This window comes from Amphibalanus amphitrite, unplaced genomic scaffold (assembly GCF_019059575.1).
Source record: "Amphibalanus amphitrite isolate SeventyFive unplaced genomic scaffold, NRLGWU_Aamphi_draft 000675F_arrow, whole genome shotgun sequence".
In the NCBI taxonomy this organism is placed as follows: domain Eukaryota; kingdom Metazoa; phylum Arthropoda; class Thecostraca; order Balanomorpha; family Balanidae; genus Amphibalanus; species Amphibalanus amphitrite.
This window is the reverse complement of record NW_024882169.1, coordinates 277,426-293,909: the sequence shown is the minus strand read 5'-3', so window position 1 is coordinate 293,909 and position 16,484 is coordinate 277,426. Positions and strand designations below refer to the sequence as shown.

Below are 16,484 nucleotides of genomic sequence, written 5' to 3'. Positions count from 1 at the left end.
GCGGAGCACAATGACGGTTCTTACATGGGTTCATGGCTGGACAACGGGTATGGCTGCTCAGTGTCAACGGCAGAGCAACGCTGGCATGGTACACTTGACGCCTTAGGTATGACGAATTGCCGTTTTTCTCTTATCAAAAGGTATCACGTGTTCACGGATGATCAAACGCATCGGTTCACGGTCCAAAAAGTTTTGAGTTTTATGGAAATAATTGATACTGGCCTTCAATCATTTCATGAGTTTCTTTTAAGAGCTTCGTTTTCGTAGTCGTGCTGATATTGCACTTTTGAGTATTTCGCTTCCTTCACAACCGTTCCAGTTCACGGCCTCAGGTAATGAGTTAATTCACTGAAGAATATAACGTCGCATTATCTAATAATAAGTGCATTGCGATGAAGATGTTGACCAACAGCAACATTCATTTCCCAAGTTGCATGTCTCTTGACAAACGGCCACTCTCCACTCCTCTCTCCCCGCCGGTGAGCACCTCCCTCCCTCTCTCCGCCGGGGGAAGCTCTCTGCCGCTGCAGACTCCCTCTCTCTCGGGCCGTTCGCCGGGTCAGAGGCCGGAGCCGGTGGCAAGGTAAGGCGAGGCTGCCAGGCGCCGGCGGCTCGCGTGTCTGCCGACCACTGACCACCGGATGGTAGCGGCGGACGGTCCGGCGAGCGGTCAGCACGGCAGGAGCGGCGCCAGCGGCTCAACAGGGCGGTCAGATCTCACCAGAGGACAGAGTGCAGCAGAGAGTAGCCACCACGGCAAACTCCCGAACGGTATATACCATCGAAACAAACACACAGCAGATAGCAGAAACAAATGTATTCACGGTCCTATCCGTCTGCCCCATACACCATCTCCAGTGCAAGTCGTCCAACAAGACAATAGTTAACGCCGTCATGATCGCACTGCTCCGCTCACAGAACCCCTTCGGAGGCTGGTCACACCACCCGCCGCGAACGCAGAGGCGAGCTCTCTTTGGTACGGCCGTATCACAACGCTGTCGATCGCTCTATTCCCCAGTCCCAGTAAATCAGCTCAGCTAGACCCCGTCCAGTACAACTCAGCTTAGAAGGACTCTACATAGTTCGGTCCGTGACCTGTGGTCGCCCTTATCGCGGAGTGGGGGAACGATACATGTAAGAGACAAGAAGACGAGCCGGCTGGACCAACACGTCCGACATCTGTGGACCCACGGCCGGCCGGTTTACAGGTCAATGGTCAGGGTCAGGGTTACATGTCATGGACCACGGGGCAGGTCCTTCAACAGAGACATACATTTGGCACGGGCGTCCGCCTTAGGCCAGCCGCGGGGTGGGGCGGAGACGCCGGGTGACACGGACCATACCCAGCGAGACTTCTTGCAGAAGTGCCTACCGCTGGAACCAGTACTCTTCGCCACAAACGGCTAACAACGAACAGAGCCCTGATTGAAACCATTTACACATAAATAGACCAGCGATTGTGATTACACAACATTGCCATTAGTGTTCCTTACCGCGGGATTCACCCCGTACCGAAATACTCCACGATTCGGTGGTATGAATTATTCCATCTCTCTCATCGGTGCTTACACAACCATTACTTCATCCAGCCGTCCCTGCCATTACAGAGGGACAACTCATAGACATTAAAGCGTCAACGGAGTGACCAATAAAAGCACATATTATATGCGATATCTGCCGCGGGTCCAGCGAACATAGCAGACACTATCATAGCCCCCAACGACAGCGAGCGTCCACCTCCGCCCGACTGATTGGCGCAGTCCCTATCCGCTCACCAGCCTGAATTGTCCCCATGATTCGGCCGACCCTCCAATTCCACAGCGCGCCGATAAAGTGTCGGCTGGGACGCCCACCAGCACGGCGCGTCTCCCCAATCCCAGCAGTACCTCCGGCACGGTAATCCCACTCAGGTAAAGTTGCTGAAGTCCATGCTGAGTTTTATGGTAGCGGAGGGCGCCTGCGGAGCGACAGGTTTCATCTCTGTCCGCCGCGCCTGGGCGGCCTTCAGACTCTGACTGGCGACTACTGCCTTCTCAAGGCGCTGCCGGAGCCCGCCCGAGCCGGAGAGCAGCGCCTTGAACTCCTGAGGAACCGGAACACAGTCAGAGGGAAAGTATACGGTACAGCGAGGGATGGTGACAGAGACTGAGTAGATTGAACAAAGTGACTAGTTGTTTGCAAAAAATAGCAATGTGACTTTTATATCGGTTAAATTTAGACACCATTAACAGAGGTCACCCCACAGACCGCCCCGACCGGACCACCATCCAGCCGCGCGCCCCGACTGCGCGCCATTTTTAACCGCGTAATGAACCCGGAGATATGCGCGCAAAAACCGGCTAGCATGCATGGTTTCTTAATAAATATGTTCATTGTTCTCAGTACACCCAGTCCGGCCATCGTTTCATTACAGCGATAATGAGTGTTCAAATAGCGAGCTGTCCAGCCAGCTGAGCTCATATGACGAGAATGTTTGAGCAGCGCCACCGGCCGTCGAATTCAAACTATGCCTGACGAAACAATAGGCTATAATTGCTCGACTAAAACACACCACCAGGGAATGCAATACCAGTCATAGGGCTATGCAGAAAAATCGTGAGAAAATAATACATATTAACCCTGTTGGAAAGGCCCGCCAAATGTTTGTTGGTGGTCATATGTTGAACCTGTTTATCGGTGCGCCCGATCTCAGTATTGGCTGATCGTGTGGGTGCCGCGGTTACCCGTCGTTCCCAGGCACACAGTGGTCCTCGGTCTTTCCACTTTGGTCAATTGGCGGCGATAAAATGTCTGCACCTGGTCTGTTGACGCTGCCGTGATAGACAATTTCCAGCGCCGATCTAGCCTGGATAGGCTTCCTCAGTACTCAGGTAATCAGAATACAACAATTGATTTCATGATTCCGAGAACAGTGAGCGCCGCGTGTGAGCTTAATTACAATGGAGAGTATCTTGATCTAGACCATATGTGAAAACATTTATCTTTGGATAAATTTGTGTTTTGTTTGTAGCACCAACTCACGAAGAACTATTCATAGCCTTTAATTATGTAACACATTGGTTGTCATCAAAGAACACCAATTGCACGCTCGAGACCCGGGTTCTTTGTAAGCCGAGCCATTTTGGGGCTGACTAAGAAACTGACATCAGACAAAACAAATGCATTATGCGGGGAAAAGGGATACCGATGACACATCAAATTATAAGGAATTGGGCCGGTGAAAATAACAACTGTACTTTTTACTGCATTACTTTTGCACAGCTATCCGCCCAACTCAACCTCAAACAAAACAGCGTAATTTCAGCAATGATGCAAATAATTCATCACTGGAAAGAACACATCCTCCCTCAGCAGTGGCATCTCTCAGCCTCTTATCAGACCTTGATCACATGACCGGCACCGCTAGGATACACACCCATCGCTAACGCACTAAGATAGCTGCGGGCAGAGACGTTTCTAGAAGTAAAAACGCCAGCGACGGGACAGAGCGCCGCTCACCGCGTCATCTATACGAGATAATCATACTGGCAGCTCCAACTTGCGTGCTCACCATCAGCTAGCTTTCTACTGCCCTGGTAGCTAGCTAGAATTCCACTGGTTTCGTTACATTGACTGAATGAGCTGACTTTGCCGCAATATAGGAAGAGGATGAATGTCTCTGATGGCCTGATCAGCGACATAAAGACTTCAGCTTCAGGTAAAACACAGGGCGGAACCCCAATTTGATACCATTTCGCTGCCAGCGCCACCTACCTGTGGATACTGGGGTCCGATGGTGTTCAACTTCTCCAGACAGTGCTCGTGGCGGGCCTGGACGAGCGCCGGCGCTGCCGGCAGGGTCTCTCCGTCCAGGAGGAACCGCGCCAGCACGGGCACGTACAGACCAAGCACTTGCACTCCTGCGGAGGGACGGGTGGAGGGGTCAGCGGTGGATGGTCACTGAGGTGCTGCTGCGTGTGGGCGACAGGGCGACTTCGACCAACCTAGTCATCGAGTTCAACAGCCTTCTGTATTTCAAACGATATCATGCTAACCGACAATGTCATTGGTAATGCCAGCAAATTGGTGACGTCAGCATATCCTTTACAAGGTCGGTCGAAAGGGCCTAGCGAAAAGTGAGGGTAAATTGGTAAGATGAAAGAGCATCGCGCATCTACATAGCTCCGAGATCCTCCCATGGTGACATCCTTTTCAGAGTTCCTCGACTTACCTTCGATCTCAGATCCTTGGCAGCGGCGAAAAGAATTTAAAACTCAGTCAACCCATTCAATTTACACATCACTCACGTGTTTATAAATCAAAATACCATCCACAGTTCAACCATCCTAGCCATACAAAGATATCCACCTAGCCACCGACGGTATGGGCATTGGGCATCATATATCAGTAGATGATGCGAAGATAGGTCCCTAAGATAACTCAACTAAAAGGAAACTCGCAAACAGCAATGGGCCCATCGGATGCTCATTGACGGACACCCAAGGGTTTGTCACAGTTACGACTTACGACTTTTGCATTGCTGACTTTTGTACTGCGTTTCGATCCAGTAACCACAGAAACAAGCCATGGTGATTTTACCCCGTGCAAAGCCCACCAAAACATAACGGTTTTCCTGGTACAATAGCAACAGTTCAAAAGGGCCGAGCAATGCCAAACCAACCCCAGACACCGATAAATGTCAATGAATGACCGTCAGAAAATGTAGCCGAGGACAGTCTGCTCGTCAGCAGAGGCATTCCAAGGACCTCTGACCGCAATCAGTGCCCCTCCTTAGACCGGAAACGAATCAGTTCCGGGGAGCGAGACAGACCGTCTGCCGACCGACAATTTCCACCGCACACCGCTGGAACTTACACCGGCTCGATTGAAGTTCATTAGTGAAATCACGCCTGCAATCGCCGCATATCGATAAAGACGCGAGACTCCAGCCACGCTCGTCCGGCAGTGCTCAGTAAAGGTTCGATTCAGACAACAAAAAGCTATATACAAACATGTTCCGTTACATGCAAAAATGCCAATACTATGGCACAGTCTGAGAAAAATCACCCTTCCCACGTGAGTTACTAGTTCCTTGCAGCTGATTCTTGCAAACTGTCCCGGAAGTTTTCAGCGGAGCATGTCATGTCTGCGGTTTTCCATTCACCGTTGTCGGAATAGCTAGCGGTTCGCGTTAGTCGCGCCTGTCGATTTGAGCCGCTCAATGAAGTGTGCCGTTTCCCGTTCCCACAGTCCTCCCAGGTTACTCCTGCCGAGTGTACCCCTCTCTGCCCCCCCCCCCCCCCGACTCACTGTGTGCGGGGTCACAGACTGTGACCAGCTGCTCGAGCGCCGCCAGCTGCTCCAGTTGCAGCTGCAGCTCCGGCTGGCTGGCGGGCGGCGCGGCTCCGTGCAGCTGCTGTAGGAGCCGCGGGGCCAGCGCCTGGATGTAGGGCGTGGAAACGGCCCGGTCCTGGTGACCGAACAGGGAGCGCAGCGTGCGCACACAGTGCAGGCGAACCTGTCGGAACGAGGGGCGTCATTGTGGATAGTCGAAGACGCACCTAGCTGGAGACGCGGATGGAAAATGTTACAGGGGACGAAACTGAGCGCATGAGATAGCTGCAGCTACTGGCAGTGGAGACTGCTCAAACAGGACACAAATATCATTGGCAGAGTATAACGGAAAATGAGGTATACGTTGTAACGCTGAAGACGGATCTCCCTCTCTCCCTCTCTTCCTTTCATGCCTTCTTTCTCCCTCCCACCCCCTCTCTCCCTCTGCCTCCCTCCTTCTCTCCATACCTGCACGCTCTCGGCCTGCAGACAGGTGGTGAACTCGTTGACACAGGGGTACTGGAGCGCCGGGACCCGCACCACCGACGGCGGCGCATGCAGAATAAACACACCCATCGCCAACAGCATGGTCACCTCGTCCAGACGCATGTCGTCAGAGCCTGCCAGAAGTCAGATCATACGACGCCTCTGTCAAACGGCAACATAATATAAGACCTCACAATGGGGCAATGCACAGAAACATGTTCTCAGAGCCTGGGCGCAAATCCCAATGTTCAATTAGAGGGATATCTGAGGGGCAATAAATTCACAGTCACTGAGTATAGGGTACGAAAATAAAATGGAAAAGACTATCCCGATGTCACAACCAAACACAACAGGATGTTAAATGCTGACTGCGTAACACCGAGTATGACGGGGGAGATACTCACAGGTGCGCGTCATGTCGATGACTTTGGCCAGGGCGCTCTCCAGAAGCTGACACCACTCAGTCGAGACCCGCTCATCCCGACCGTACCTGCCAAAACACATTTACAGCTGTCAACATTTGACGCGCCGGACTGTGATAAATACAGTCACTGCTTCACGGCTACACCAGTTATAAAGGCGAGTCAGTGGTCAGATTTCATACGCGTGAGCATCATGCTTCAACCACAACTGAGTTACGCATCGAAAGCTTCTGCAAGTCAGGCTTCCCCGTCCCTCAACACACATCCATAGCTGTTCCCTCTTTGAGCTGTGCCCCACCTCGCTGAAGATCCCCCCCCACACCTATGTGATACGATGACCCTGAGCGCACTCATTGCCGAAAATCCCCCTCCCCTCACCTATGTGACACGATGACTGAGCGCGCGCATTGCCAAATATCCACCTTCCCTCACCTATGTGACACGATGACTGAGCGCGCGCATTGCCAAATATCCACTTCCCTCACCTATGTGACACGATGACTGAGCGCGCGCATTGCCAAATATCCACTTCCCTCACCTATGTGACACGATGACTCTGAGCGCGCGCAGAGCGGCCGCCACCGCCGGCCGGGTGGCCAGCACGGCCCTCTCGCTGACCGGTTTGGTAGCCAGCTGTCTGAGGACGCTGGTGGTGAGCAGTAGTACCGTGGGGAGCACGGCCAGGGCGCCGCGGGGCGAACAGAGGGACGGCACCGCCTCCAGCACGGCCACACTCTCCATCAGTAGCTGGTGGGAGTGTTCTGAGAGACCGGCGGAGGGTGGGCGGACGATACGGGCCGCCGTGCTGCTGTGGGGGGGGGGGGGCAGAAAGAAAGTCACAGTCAGGGATTGTGCACAACCGACGGACGGCAGACGGATGATCTGGGCGGATCATACGTCTCGGTTAGGGTGGGATAGAGATGATAATGGGGCGATGCTACACAGCACAACGTGAGAGGAGCGAGGTTTGGGGGTCGAACTACAGCTTGGTAGAGTTTGCCAGGAAACATGAAGTTATACAGAAACATAGCGGCAGCACTGGAACAGCAATATAACAGCAATGACGGCAATGTCAGTGCCGGTGTCAGTCGTACTATCTCACCTGCCCTGGGCGGCCGTGTTGAGTGCCGGCACCAGTTTGGTGAGCAGGCACAGACAGACCTCCAGTAGGGCAAACACCACCGACTGGCCGGGCACAATGTCTCCGGCGGCGCCTCCCTCGCCCAGCAGGTCCGACTCCGGGTGGTGGCGCGGCTCCCGGTTCGCCGGCTGTAGGTCTGCAGAGGGGAGAGAGAAGGGTCAGATGGAGGATGGCGAGGAGAAGTGCACGCCGGTTTGACAGCCAAAACTCAGGTGATGCATTGTGTCCGAAAAGGTCAGATACGGCAGGGATAGAAAAAAAAAACAAAGTACAAACACATGTACTTTGTTAGTCAATACTATCATGATGAGTCAACAATGAATTCTGGGAAACGACCCGCACATAATTTTACCCTGATTCAACTTCTTCCCCTCCCTAAGTGGAAAAGATGGTTTTCACAAGCCCGGCAGCCCGATGCGTACCTTTGAGCCGTCTCCGCTGTGCGGCCTCCAGGCTCTCCTGTGCCGCCGTGATGACCTTCCTGACCAGTTTCATGACCAGCAGGTGGACGGCCGGGCTCTCCCTGGTCAGCAGCAGCCGGTGTTGCACGTTCAGCAGCTCGACAGTCAGCGCCGGCGAGCCGCTGAGCAGCCGGCGCGGCCAGGGGGAGCTGACCAGTCGACACAGGGCGCGGAGACACGTAACCACCACCGGGACGGGCTCCGAGCTGCGCGGGTTGCACAGCGCCTCCATACAGATACCTGAAGATCGGAGACGGCAGGTAAGGTCAGGGCGGAGACAGGTCAGTGTAGGGCAGGGAAGGGCAGGGCAGGGCAGGGCGAGGCAGTGTGCTTTACAAAATAACAACCTTAAGCCAAGCCCATGCACTTTGCGCCAAGTATTATTTAAACCAATGAACACTTATTCCCTATCCACAATGACATACCTAAAGAGAACAGTGACCACTATTTCTACATGAATATCGTGTTTATCTTTCGTAAACATCCCACCCAGTCATGCTGAGTAAACACAATTAAAATCGGGCTCCGATCAAGTAAACGGCCTGGCGACCAGAGGAAGGACCACAGAGCAAACAGAAATAAGGACGGACTAGTTACAAACCAGACCGGGGTTTTACGCACCGAACAGCAGGTGGAAGCGGTCCGTGTTGATGTCCTCCGGGCTGCGGCCGGCCGCCGCGTTCGTGGGACCGATACCCAGGTTGGTGCTGCCCTCCACGTCAATACCGACCTGGCGACGACGGGGTGGAACGGTCAGAACTCAGAGGTCAGTACAAACTCCATCAGGGGTAATGAATGATCAGCTGGCCACATAACTGATGGGACGCCGTGGCTCACCCGTAAAGCCATCGCATTGCCATCAGGTACATGACCACAACTCTTAGCCCCAGTCGTCCCCTGTCTGAATTGACGGTTTACGGTCAACGGACCACAATACAGTTGAGCATCCCATTCCTTGGGTTTTCCTCGTCGACCCGTTCCCAGTCAGTCCCCAATATGCATCCCACAGCTGGGGCATTCCACGTCAAATCGAACAAAAATCGGCTGTTTTGCACCTTACCATCAGCGATTTCAGTATAAATTTGTGAGCGAGTTCCTGTGTGGCCCCGGACATTACATTGATGTTTTTTGCACATTCTGACCACAGGTCTTCTAAATATAGGGCATCAAATTTTTACAAAATGTTGCATCTTTATATTTTTGAACGACCATAACTTTGGTTGTACTTGTTTGATTTGAATGAAATAAACCTTACTGTTTAGGTAATTTCTTAAGCATTTGTTTCGAATTGCACCTACTTAAATATATGACCTTGAAAATTGCTTAACTCTGTTCTTAAGCACAAATATTGAAATAGCAAAAAACACGTCACCTTCGATTTGGCTCATTTTCATATATTTTATTGCCTACCATATTCTTAACAACCTGTGAAAAAATTAGAGTGGGCCATTCATAAGTTTTGAAGAAAATTGCACATATGCAAACGTATGTTAGCATGCGCAGTGGAGGGGGAAGAACGAATTTCGCCCACCCCTCCTGTTTTTCGCCAATATCTCATAAGATTAATGCGAAATTAATTATGGCTACCTGTCAAGAATTGAATTGGACATCTCATCGTGCAAGCAATAAGAAAATCGGTTCACAACTGTTCTAGTAATAGCGGTGTAAAGTGAACATCCTGTCGCCGCAGCGACGCGGCGACTCGGCAGCCGGCGCCGACCGCTACGCGCCGCCTGAATTGTAGACTGTGCCGGGACGGAACGGAACGGTTCCGTCTTTACATCGCGCTCCCTACCGCTGATTACGTTCGATTCGCGTCAAATTTTGTGAGAAGACTAAGAAATGTACAGGCAATCTTATGGTGAAAGAATTTTGAAAATCGGTTGGTAAACAATTGAAATATGAACGTGTAAACACAAAATTGTGATTGCTGCGTTTCCCGCACCGGCCGAGCCCGCCTCAGCCGGCGACATGTTACTCTTAGCAGGCCTCTAACTGCCATATTTATTATTGGATTAACTAGAAATTCCCCATACATACTAAAAAATGTATGTTCTTTCGGATAGTGAAGATCAAAAGACGTGAAGATATCGTTGCGTGATAATGTTTTCGTTGAATTTACTTCATGATGCATTTCCACACGGCTCAAAATTCACCGCAAAATACCGTTTGCCTGAGACACTTTTACTATGGAACGTGAATGCTTGACTACGATGACTATGCATTTCCATTCTCGCAGAGTTTGGGATATCACTAATCAGCAATCATTCATTTCAGAAAGTGTACACAAGCAAGCATGTCTTGACTCTGTCTTTCAAGGTCACGCGCGGTTGCGTGATGTTGATGCATGAAAACGGCGTTTGCCGCGAAAGTTATGAATGGCCCACTCCAATTTTTTCACAGATGGTTGGGAACATTGTGACGGACATAATATGTAAAAATTACCCAAATCGAAGGTGACGTGTTTTTTGCTATTTAAATTTTTCTGTTTTAATTCAAGGTCAAATGCATTTCAAGGTCACTTCAATTTAATTTTATAATTAAAAATCAAAGCCTTATCAATTGCCTATAAGACCCTGTTAATATCATTTTGATACCAGAAAAGGAACCAGAGTTATAGCCATTTAAAAAATTGATGTGTGGCATTTTTCGCTATATTCGATGACCTATATCTCAGCGATACGTTATCAAATTTCAAAAATATTATACGTAACTCAGTTTTGAACCATGCCCAGTCTGCCTACAAATTTTCAGAAAAATCGAAGGGGATGACGGATTTCGGTGTTTGATTTGACGTGGAATGCCCCAGCTGGCAACGAGGACCTCCCCTAGTCTCTCACATCTCAGCGGCCCCCCGTCCCTCGCACCGCAGCAGACTAGTCCTGTCCCCCCCGCAAAGATCTACCAAGTCATACACCTCTATCGGAAATCTATCCTCCCATCCACCTTTTCGGTCTGGACATTATCAAATCCGCCATTATCCAGCCATATGGCTGCGGCGTGCAGTACGGCCGGCCAGGCAGTGCGGTAGTACGGCCGGGCTGCCTCCACAGTGTCCATGGTGTAGAACGCGCCGCCGTCGTGCGGCAGCTGGGAGTTGAACTCTGACGGGGGGGGGGGGGGTTAGAGAGGTCTCTGAGACTCCAGCATGGACACTAGAGAGATTTACAGAGATATAAAACACAAACACCAAGCACAGAACGCAAATAGTTTATGGCATGTTTATGGTTTAGAACCATGTGATACTGTGGGCCTTACATCAACGGCTGTTACTTAGCAGCGCTGATGGGTATAAACAAGCCCTCATCCAAGATAACTGCTCCCCTACACACGACACAATCCTCATCCTCCCTTTCTCCCTCTACCCAGCACGCAGTGTCGTCCAAACCTCACCTGGCGGCAGTGACAGCAGCGCCTGGTCTTTGAGTGCCGCCAGCCAGTGTTTGGCCAGGTTGGCCAGCTCCGGACGGACCAGACTGAGCAGGTCGTCTGCGCCTCCGTCCTCCGGGTCGGTGGGGTCAGTCGGGGAGGTGGGGGAGGCGGGCTCACCGTCAGAGGACAGAGGGTCAGAGCCGCCCTCCCGCATCGCCACGATGTAGACCTGGGGCAGAGAGCGAGAGAGAGGCTACAGAAAGAGGAGACTGGAAATGGGAAAAGGACACCGCAACCCTATCCAATCAATAAAATCAGGCGCATCGAAGACTTATCGACATAATATGGTCGTCGTCGGTCAACATATTGATCTACTGGCAGATACATTTACTCCTGACGCCGAACTCGGTGAACAAATTTAATTTGTCTCCCAATAACACCTCATTAAGAACCCAACAACATAGAAAAATAACTGCAAAATACAGTCGAGTCCTCACTCCTCACGCACCTCGGCCCAGGCCTTTAGTATGGCCAGCTTCTCTAGTGTCATGGCACTCTCGTTGTAGATGTGAGTACCGCGCCATTTCAGTTTGGCAAGAGACGAGACGAGCAGCTGATGGACCCGACGCAGGTCCGCCAGGTCGCGCGCCACGCCTGTATGCGAGGTCAGGTCAGGCCAGTTAGGTCAGGGTTAGGTCAGCAAGGCAGGAGGCTATATCAGAAACAACTGAATATCTAGGCCAAGTACTCTTTCATAAAACAACTTAACAATCACTACAATACCCTTCATCTTCCAAGGCCCATGCGGCACTCAAGCTTGTTGAACAAACGGCCAGTCAGAAATATCCCCATAGTCGCTCACGTGACTGACCTGAGCCGATCCAGGCGGAGCAGACGTGACAAGCGCGGGCAGTCACGTGACAGGGCGTGTCGGCGGCGAACGCGGGCCTCAGTGCGGCCGATACCTGGGCCTGGTACTGCAACACGCCCGGAGCGAGAGACGTCAGCGGAAATGCGCCAAAGGTGGGCTTAAAGGCTCTCCAAATATTGTTTCAACTAGACGAGGCTGGACGGGATTCTAATAAGAGTGACAATAATTCAACGTCTTATTGAACATTGGTGATTGTCTAGCCTAGTTATTGATGAATGACTAGCACGATGGCGTGTTTTGATATTTTCTATCATTAACAGTATTTTCTATCCTTTCAAGCATCATGTATCTATAGACTAGCGGCCCTCAACACAATTTGTTTTGAAAAATAAGAATACGCGTTTCCACATAGAACAAGCGAGTGTATCAGTGTACTATAGTTGTAAGTTGTAACCGCTGTAAACATTTTTATTTAATCGCGCGTCTCTCCGTACCTGTTCTAGGAGCAGGTGACCGGGCACCTCGGGGTCGGGCGCCGCCGAGAACAGGTCGATCAGCTGGTGGAGCGTGTCCAGGCCGGCCAGACGGAGCGGGTCCGAGTCACTGGTGGCGGCCATAAACGCCACGCGAACCAGGTCCGACAGGTGCAGGATGAACCAGTCGCCTGCAGACAGACAACACAGACACAGTAAAATACAGGTGCAGGATGAACCAGTCGCCTGGAGACAGACAACAAAGATAGGTAAACCAGGTCCGACATGTACCGCAATAGACAGCACAGATACGATACACATTACACATGGTCTGACAGGTGCAGGATGAACCAGTCGCCTGTAACAGATCACACGGACACGATACACTAGGACGTCCGACAGATGCAGGATGCACCAGTCGCCTGGAGACACCAGATAAATCAGATGAATCTGACGAAAGTCATGCCACCCTAAACCATGCGCTATTATGAAGTAAAATGGCAGCATACCTAGTAAGCCCCCGTGCATAATTACAGTATGCTTCTGTTTCAAACTCAGCACTTCGCAAATGAAGTAAGCTAGCAGCTGCTTGCGTTGCTAGTTGATACTCGCTAAGTGTTTCATACTGTACTCACTCTGCGGGTTGGCAGTGTGTGCCTCCTTGGCCAGCGCCAGGTCAAAGTGGGTGCGGTTCCCCTCACAGGTCAGCAGCATCTTGCGAACCATCTCCGCGGCAAACACACTGGGGACGGGTTAGAGGCCAAGTTACCAGGGCGAAAATAACATCATGGGACATACACAGTGATTTGATTCCAATGCTAGAAATTCAACCTCGGCGAGACTAATTCAATCCGAGTGCCCAAAAATTCGATCCATACGTCAGTAATCAGATCGAAACGCCAGTACCTCAATTGAAACCCCAGAATTTCGATCCTAGGTCAGCAATGCGATCCCAGTACCAACAATTTAATCCAAACGCCAGTAATGCGACCCGAGCGTCAGCAGTCCGATTCAAGCGCCAATTATTCGACCCCAGCACTAGCAATTCTATCTGAACGCCAGGAGTTCGATTCAAGCGCTAGTAATTCGACACCAGCACCAGCAATTTGATCCAAACGCCATTAATTCAATTCAAGCGCCAGCATTTCGATTCAAGAGCTAGTAATTCAATTCGAAACCAATAATTCGAGCTAAACGCCAGTAGGGGGATGTAAGGGGAGCCGGGCGGTCTTCCCACCAATCACCATTGTGCCTAGGACGCTGAGGTCAGTCCCCTCACCGTGTGGAGAGGTCTCCCCACCACTACGCCAGGCCCACTTCCTCACCATGTGGGACAGCGGGGCGGGATGGCAGGGGACCCACTCCCTTATCATGTGCAAAGGGAGGTCTCCCCTTAGTAAAGTAATCTTGGTCTCCCCAACGGCGACCACTGCGCCGGGGACCCATTTCCTTACCGCGTGGGCCACCGCGGCGGGATGGCCGGGTGCGTCTCGGGCTCGCCCTCCGTTGTAAACTGCTGCATGTCGTCGTCGCCTCCCTCGTCATTGTTGGTCTCCTCACTCTCCGTGGAAGTGTCTGACGGCAGAGGACAAACAGTGAGGCGACGCTGAACGAGGGAATCCCACGCGCATGCGCAAAAACGAAAAGCATCGCCCAACGTGGGGCTCGAACCCACGACCCTGGGATTAAGAGTCCCATGCTCTACCGACTGAGCTAGCCGGGCACGCCAACTGGGGGTCCTAAAACGCCTTGTGATCGGAATGGGTTATTGAAATCCCACCCATCCTAAAAATTAGAAAGAGTGGCATCAACGGCAAGTCCATTCCTTAGCAACACGAACAAAATATGTCAAAATCAAAGGAACAAATGAAAAAGTCATCCTAATGTCAGCACGGATATTTGACGAAAATGACCCAAGCACAATGCTGATGCATTGAACAAAACACCAGCTATTCGATCTGAGCAAACTGCGCAAATAATTCGATCGACGTAATTAGAGATTGACATAATTAGAGACGCCAGTATTTTGATCCCACTTCCCAGCACCAGTACAGCAATCAACAAGCAATGTCATACGATCGAAACGCCCGCAATTCGATACGAACGCCAGTGATCCGACCCCAGCACCATGGTAACGCGATCTAAAGGACAGTAATTCGAACACAACACCAGTAGGTACCTAAATTTGATCTAAGTATCAATCAATAGATCAAATCGCCAGTATCTCGAAGTAAAGGAAACTATTCGATCCCAGCACCAGTAATTTGATCAAAACGCCAGAAAGTCAAACCTTTCATCAGAATCTAACTCCATAAAAAATTACAGCTAGTATATAGACCAAAAGCACCAGTAACTCAAACGAAAATCCAATAAGTCCGCCAAATACCAGAAGTGCCATCATAACACCAGTAATTCCGCGAAAGCATTAAAATCTTAATCGGCACCGAAACGCCAGTAATTCGATATTACGCCCAACTATGCAGCCTAAGCACCAGTAAACTGAAACGCCAGTAATTCGACCCCTGCACCAGCAGTTTGATCCTAGCACCGGCAATTCAATCTCAGTAACCGTTGATATCGATTCCGCTCCCAGTCATGGATGACCTTCTCGGTTCACGGTAAAAGCCAAGCGACTGCTCTTCGCTTTACTTCGAATGTTTACAGCGTGACTGTCCTTCATACCAACCATTTCGCTATCAAAGCACGGCACTTTGCTGTGAGGCATTATCACTCCGCTTCAATCCTGAACATCAGCCCATTCGAAACAAGCTTTAAGTCAGGGCCATATCTGAGCATTCTGATATGGCCCTGAGTTATCCATTTTCAGCATCAGTGAAAATGGATAACTTTTCACCACTAACGCCTATGGGATGGACTACCAAGGATGCTGGAACCGATGGAATAAAGCGGGTGATTTGGGCGCAGGGAAAGGTAGCGGGTTCGACGGAAACCCCTCTACCGCAGTCTCGAAACGGAGTCGAGCTGGACCCGGGTCAGCTAGCGTGGGTCACGCGTGGGTCAGCGGGTCAGCACAGGTCAAGACGACCGCCCAACGTGGGGCTCGAGCCCACGACTCTGGGATTAAGAGTCCCATGCTCTACCGACTGAGCTAGCCGGGCTTGATACCAACTGACATACTAGCAAATCGAGAGGGGAGCGCTGACGGCTGAACCTTTTTCAAAGGTCAAAGTACGTCACAAGAGGCCCCCCATCCCTCCCGCCTGTCCTTACCGACTGAGGTCGTGAGTACGTCCTTGCAGAGTCGCAGCCATAACGCCAGGTTGTCGTCGATGAGGGCCAGCATCATCGAGTTGAGCGTGTCGTGGATGTCGCTGATGAGCCGCTCGTCCTGCTCCGTGTCGAGCAGACCGAACAGAACCCCAGGGAGGCCGGTGTCGGACATAGTTACACCTGTAAGGGGAGGGGGTAAGGTCAGAGGGAACACAGGGACCAAGAATAGCCATTGAGGTCAAGAGCATACACTCAGACTTGGCGCAGACACAGACGAAGCAAGGTTTCGTTTCGTTTCGTTTCGTTTATTTAGGGCTTGTCCACAAGTGGCTATTACGGCCCAGTCAATACATGATAGGTACACACACCCACACACACACATATACATACATACAATATACACGTCAACATAAAGCAACACCCGCAAAAGCATACATAAAATATCTAAAATCAGTCATGTCACTTGTCAGTCACTATCTAAAGTGCTGCACCAGCTGTCTCCTGGAACCAGTCGCCTTCACCTCCGGCGGCAGGCCGTTCCATGCAGCGGCGGCTCTATACGAAAACAGCCGCCTGGTCGCCGCCAGTCGAACCCGCGGCAGGTCGAGCACAGCTGCGCCCGCAGCCGTGGCCCGCGTGACTCTATTGGAGACGGCGGCACGCGGGCGAAACATGGACCGCAGCGAGTCGGGGGCGCCGGCGGCGTACAAGGCG

At 51.4% G+C, this 16,484-nt stretch overlaps 1 protein-coding gene and 2 non-coding genes across 4 annotated transcripts in view; all 3 read right to left on the bottom strand.

The window, feature by feature from the left end:
• Nucleotides 1–802: 802 nt before the first annotated feature.
• LOC122364417 (HEAT repeat-containing protein 5B-like) overlaps nucleotides 803–16,484 on the bottom strand; it is an 89,236-nt gene continuing 73,554 nt past the window's right edge. The window contains exons 27-43 of one of the 2 annotated variants that reach the window (XM_043334764.1): nucleotides 15,771–15,950; nucleotides 13,994–14,114; nucleotides 13,175–13,281; nucleotides 12,561–12,730; nucleotides 12,067–12,172; nucleotides 11,704–11,849; nucleotides 11,217–11,424; nucleotides 10,770–10,927; nucleotides 8,445–8,553; nucleotides 7,785–8,063; nucleotides 7,324–7,498; nucleotides 6,760–7,029; nucleotides 6,204–6,289; nucleotides 5,782–5,933; nucleotides 5,290–5,497; nucleotides 3,754–3,899; nucleotides 803–2,083 (exon numbers count right to left, since the gene is read on the bottom strand). In XM_043334764.1, the coding sequence (XP_043190699.1) occupies nucleotides 1,907–2,083; nucleotides 3,754–3,899; nucleotides 5,290–5,497; nucleotides 5,782–5,933; nucleotides 6,204–6,289; nucleotides 6,760–7,029; nucleotides 7,324–7,498; nucleotides 7,785–8,063; nucleotides 8,445–8,553; nucleotides 10,770–10,927; nucleotides 11,217–11,424; nucleotides 11,704–11,849; nucleotides 12,067–12,172; nucleotides 12,561–12,730; nucleotides 13,175–13,281; nucleotides 13,994–14,114; nucleotides 15,771–15,950 (2,798 nt within the window). In that variant the 3' untranslated portion in view covers nucleotides 803–1,906. The remainder of the gene's footprint in view (nucleotides 2,084–3,753; nucleotides 3,900–5,289; nucleotides 5,498–5,781; nucleotides 5,934–6,203; nucleotides 6,290–6,759; nucleotides 7,030–7,323; nucleotides 7,499–7,784; nucleotides 8,064–8,444; nucleotides 8,554–10,769; nucleotides 10,928–11,216; nucleotides 11,425–11,703; nucleotides 11,850–12,066; nucleotides 12,173–12,560; nucleotides 12,731–13,174; nucleotides 13,282–13,993; nucleotides 14,115–15,770; nucleotides 15,951–16,484) is intronic. The other variant, XM_043334766.1, reaches the window with a different exon arrangement.
• On the bottom strand, nucleotides 14,190–14,262 carry Trnak-cuu. Its single transcript has one exon. It is a non-coding gene; the product is annotated as a tRNA-Lys (tRNA).
• Trnak-cuu lies at nucleotides 15,586–15,658 on the bottom strand. Its single transcript has one exon. It is a non-coding gene; the product is annotated as a tRNA-Lys (tRNA).